General features: G+C 37.5%; 1 protein-coding gene across 1 annotated transcript; it reads right to left on the minus strand.

The window, feature by feature from the left end:
* Positions 1-369: 369 nt before the first annotated feature.
* On the minus strand, positions 370-4,996 carry LOC105624628 (serine/threonine-protein kinase GL21140). The gene is made up of 5 exons (XM_012205985.1): positions 3,951-4,996; positions 3,620-3,797; positions 3,214-3,507; positions 2,648-2,890; positions 370-1,971 (listed from the first exon to the last, which is right to left on the minus strand). Exons 1-5 carry the CDS (start codon positions 4,994-4,996, stop codon positions 370-372), a joined length of 3,363 nt encoding a protein of 1,120 aa, XP_012061375.1.
* Between the last annotated feature and the right edge of the window lie 247 nt (positions 4,997-5,243).

Consider the following 5,243-nt stretch of genomic DNA (forward strand, 5'->3'; position numbering starts at 1 on the left):
AAGAAAAAACAAAAGTAGCCACAATGCTTTTTATCAATCTCAAAGTCCAAAATCTAAGAGAAATACGAAATCGTTTTTCTTCCTTCGCAAAATGTTTAATGTCATTCTGTCTAGTAATTTTAATTTAATAAAATTGAAAGTGATGTGAAATTTTTCTCCATGCGTACACGATTATTAAGAAAATAGTTTTCATTTTTCGTCTTTTTGATCGCTACACACAAAAAAATTATCAACTTAATGGATGTTAGCCAATCCGCAATTGCTTCATTCTTAAAGCGCTTAGACTTTGGATTTCATCGTTCTGATACGTGAACTAATCGTGCATCATTCACACATCCTCAAATTATTTCGACTTTTCGCTACTTGTTATCACTTCGTCCTGGTTGTGTTTAATACGCCACTTGATCTCACATGAACATTTTGCCTATTGGATTTACTCCTACTAGCGATCGTTGAAGCATCAATCACCGATCTTCGGCTCCTATCTATTCTCTCCACTTTCTCTACTCTTTCCAGCTCCTCTTCGTTCCTTCCCTTACTCATCTCAGCTCTCTGAGTGCGACCTGCTGACTTGTACGTAATTCTTCCAATCTTTGGTTCATTCTCATATGTCTTCCTCAATGGTTGTGGTGTATAATACAGACTGAATCGTTTTGTTCGTGGTACCGATTTCTGTCTCACTTCGTCGCGTAATTCATCCGTTGAGCTGAATTTCCGTGTTGTGACTTTATCGCCACCGCTGCGGTTGCCGATTTCCTCGGACGATCTCTTTGTTGTGCATGGAGAAAAACAGCTGTATCTTTTGTTCTTGACACTTCTCGAATCTATCTGATTCTTCCTAGTATTGTATCTTTCATGCCGCAATTTTACTGGCTCGTTCTTTGCGCATTTGCCTATTTCTTCAACTCTACGGAACGGACTATTGCAATTCTTTTTATCAATCTCGTTATCTAATTTAGGTAATCTTAATGTATTCCATACAGCTATTCTACCGGTCTTCACTATCCTTACAGGAGACGTATTCTGATCCTGATTATTCTCTAATTTTGAAGAAATCTGTGAGGAATGATCCTTGAGACTATTGTTTTGATTTGTATACCGGAAACTCACGTTCTCAAAGCTATCAGTCGACTCCATGCTTTGCGTAGAGCTCGATTTTTGCTCACGTGACAAACGTGCGAATTGAATGTTTACAAAACTGTCAGAAGTCTCAATGTCATTACCAATAGAACTGTTGCCAGTCAGGCTGTCACTTGATGTCGACGCAGTTGCATTCCTATTGCGGAAGTCATCGCTATCGAATCTGTTTTCGCGATTCACCTCATACAAGTTCTTTTGATTGCATTTACTTTGCCGATTCATAACGATAGATTTATTCGATTTCGGCGTTTCACAATTCGAGTGAAGATAACTTAATTCTTTCATCGAGTTTCCGTTTTTCCGATTGCCTCGATGATTCGTAGAAATTGCGACTGTTTTTTCAGCGATTTCATTGCAACGAATCGGTGAATTGCTGCGATAATTACATATGTTCAAATTCTCTGGAATGCTATTGAGCGACGAAGTAGCACTTTGCGATTTGAGACGGCGTCGTGGCGTTTTGTTATCATTCAAATTGTCTATTAAATCATGCATTGATCGACTCAAACTATTGATATCTTTAAGATAGTCGGAACTAAGAATTACTAAATCATTTTCGTTGCTATTGCCGTTAGCAAAATCGATTTCATCGTAATTTCGCTCATCCAATTTTTTCTCTGCGTCAATAAACTGCGGTACGTCATAATAATCAATATTACTTTTCCACTCGGCTCTTGTCTTGGTACCGTCATCCTGTCGTTGACTGCGCTGCTTCTTGAAGTCGAACTCGAAGGTGGCCATTCTTATCGGCTTACACTGCTGATTCCAGTATTGCTCCGCCGGTGCGTCGGATGCTGTTGCTGCGGTCTGCTCGCCTCCTAGAAAGCTCTGCTGATATACAGAGGCGGGGCAAAAGAAAAGAAAAAGCACTGCTACAGATACAGCAAACCACTACAAAAGCTTTCTTAGTTTTGTGTTTGAAATAAAGCCGATAGAGGAGGCAAGTAGGTTTCCGATCGCATCACGTTTGTAACATGGAAATTTTGTTCAGCGCATAAAGCGAAAGATAAATTTATATTTCTTAAATAATTACATTTCTATATAGGAATATAGAATATTTAATATATAATATTTTGTAAGAATATAAATTCAATATCAGTTATAAATTCAATATCGGTTAAAAATATAATTCTATAAATGTTCATTATTTCCTTTTACAAAACTATATAAAGTTCTTTATGGATTGAGTGATAATAAAATTGAATAAAGTTCAAAATTCGAGATGATTTTGTTACAAATCAAACTTATTATTGGAATTCTAAGTATTACATTTATAAATCCGCTGAATTTTTTTTTCCATGTAGTGTGGCATGACGAGAAGGAATCGTGCTCAAATTAATAAATGTGATAGCAAACGTGTCGTATAGCCGATAACCACCCGATACTAATCTCATTTTAAATAACTATGAGAGAGTGAGAAAGGGGTTTTAAGCCATGCGGGTGCGGCAACGCATTTTTTTCTAATTTGTGAGGTACAATAATAATGTTGTATGTTAGTGACAGTTACCGCGAGCCATGGATGATCCAATACGTCCTCTGCACTAAAACGAAGTTCTGGCTGTGCCTGCAGCATATTCGAGATAAGCTGTTTCGCGGAATCTGATATCGTATCCCAATACGGCGATGTGAATTCATATTGACCGCTCAAGATACGCTCAAACAATTCCTCCTGTTCGTTATCTACCGATACGAATGGTGGAAAACCACACAGGAGAATATACAAGATCACTCCGGCCGCCCATACGTCAATCTAAAAAAAAAAGAAATTTTATTATATATATATATACATATATATACACACACACATATATATATATATATATATATATATATATATATATATGAGATTCATTATACATATAAATACATTTTTTTAAAAGACAAATATTCAATCTAAATATTATATATTTTTCACATCTTTATAAATTATCATTAATAATTTTTATATTCTTGTCCTTAAAAATATATTTCTTGAATATATATAATATATATATAAATTATATGTATTCCAACTAATTAAATTTTAACTTAATTTTATTTGCCAAACTTAATGAATTTACTACAAGTCAATACCTTTAAACCATATCCGGTTTCGGCGAGGATTTCTGGTGCCACATAAGTAGGTGTACCACAAACTGTGTATAAAGGTTCTCGCACTACCTGCGCAAGTCCAAAGTCACCCAATTTCAAGCATCTAACATGACTGCCATCCATCTCAACTAGGAGATTTTCCGGTTTTATGTCGCGATGTACAATATGATGCGAATGTAAGTAAGCCAAGGCAGAAGTCAGATGACTAATCATCACACTCGCCTCTGCTTCAGAAAATTTCGTCGCCACTGCAATTGCATCGAATAAATCTCCACCCTAAAAAATGAGCAAATATTTTAGTTATAGTACATTTTTAATTATAAATTAAATTAAAAATGTATATCGTTAATTAGTTTTCAACACTATTAAATTTCTTTCAATGACATACCTTAACAAGTTCCATGACTAAAAATAATTGATCGGCAGTATCTTGTTCTGCAATCAAGCTGATTATGTTGGGATGACAAACTTGCCTCAATATCGCTACCTCGCTTGCTAACATTGTCTCCTTCCCTTGACACTTGTACTTGTCCACAATTTTCATAGCATATTCAACACCGCTAGATCTGAAATATTATCATAATATGTTTTGTGAGATTTTTTTTCAATGAAACATCCAAAATATCTCTAGCTAAATAAATTATAATATTGTGTTGTATTTTGCATTCTATTTCTTTTATATATGATGTGAAATTTTAATTAAATTTTGGAATAATTACTTGTGAGTGCAATGCCTAACAACAGCAAAGTTTCCATCTCCAATTATATGTCCCACGGTATAATGCATTCTCAGAGGTTGTGGCAGTATCAAAGATGATGGGCTCGGAGTCCTGACTTGTGGCGTAGTAAGCGTCTTTTTGCCAGATTTTCTCGGCATTCGCGGCATTGGGCCGTTCTGTCGCTTGGAACTCCACGGACAACGACGGAAGCTTTGCACATACTTACTCTCCTCGAAGTCCAACTCAAAATCTTCCTGTACGGATTTCTCCGGACCGTAAGCCACAAAGATGTCATCATTCTCAAAGAATTGCTCGAGCGAGGTCACTTGCTGACCTGATAACGTATATACCTTCCTCACTGCCCCGGTGTCAAGTTTTACGGCCTCTGTAATCGCTTCCATTGCGTGCTCAAGGCTCGGTGCGTTGCGTTTGTTCAATAACAGCCGCATCACCTTTCGTGGCTTGGTACCGTGGCGGATCAGTGTCACGATGCGCGCTTTTACGCACAACGGAATGGCGCTGATCTGCCTGCCAGTACCACCGCCACCGCTGCTAGCTGCCGGCGATTGTGGTAATCCAGACAGCGAGCTGCCACGACGAACCTTAGATGCTGAATATTCGACTTTTTTGAAGATTTCGCCCTGACCAGATACCACGTAACACTTGCCATCCTCCAGATCGCTGACACTTTGTACCTTACGACCATCCATGGTATATATCGCTCGTACACCATTCGGCAAGGTCACGCTCGATACTAGAGCACGAGTCAGATCGGACGCGAGACTATCAAAGCTGCGATATCTTTCAGGCGTCACTGCCATCACCACACCTGTATAATATTTGTCTCCATTGCGGAAGAATCGAACTCTCTTTGCCTTTTTGGTTGGAGGTGTTCTAAGAACATTTAAGGAATGCCGTGATGTGATATCTAATATCCTCTCATCTAAACTGACTACAGTGGTCGAATTGATTTCCCCGCCACCGCCTGCTGAAAAGTTGCCATCGCTAGACGGTGAGGCACCTTGACTCAATGGTTCCTCCATCATCCTAGAGGAGTATTACTCTTATCAATGAAACGAACAGAATGACATTTTGTGTTATTGAAAAATATAAATTTTCAAATTTTTCAATGATTCACATAAAACCTTAGTATAGTAGTTACTTATTTTATTAAAGTAGCTGCTATCATATAATATTTTTCACATAGTAACATGTTCCTAATAGACTTTACATCTGTTATCTTTCAATATACATATATGTGACGTACTCCTAATGTAATTTATACCTTACACA

Source organism: Atta cephalotes (assembly GCF_000143395.1).
Source record: "Atta cephalotes unplaced genomic scaffold scaffold00083, whole genome shotgun sequence".
Lineage (NCBI taxonomy): Eukaryota > Metazoa > Arthropoda > Insecta > Hymenoptera > Formicidae > Atta > Atta cephalotes.

Excerpts from the sequence above, each read along its gene's own strand:
- LOC105624628 (XM_012205985.1), bottom strand. The coding sequence starts at position 4,996 with ATGATGGAGGAACCATTGAGTCAAGGTGCCTCACCGTCTAGCGATGGC. Across the intron at positions 3,508-3,619 it reads TAGTCATGGAACTTGTTAAG|GGTGGAGATTTATTCGATGC; the intron begins GTATGTCATTGA and ends CTCATTTTTTAG. Across the intron at positions 2,891-3,213 it reads AAACCGGATATGGTTTAAAG|ATTGACGTATGGGCGGCCGG; the intron begins GTATTGACTTGT and ends TTTTTTTTTTAG.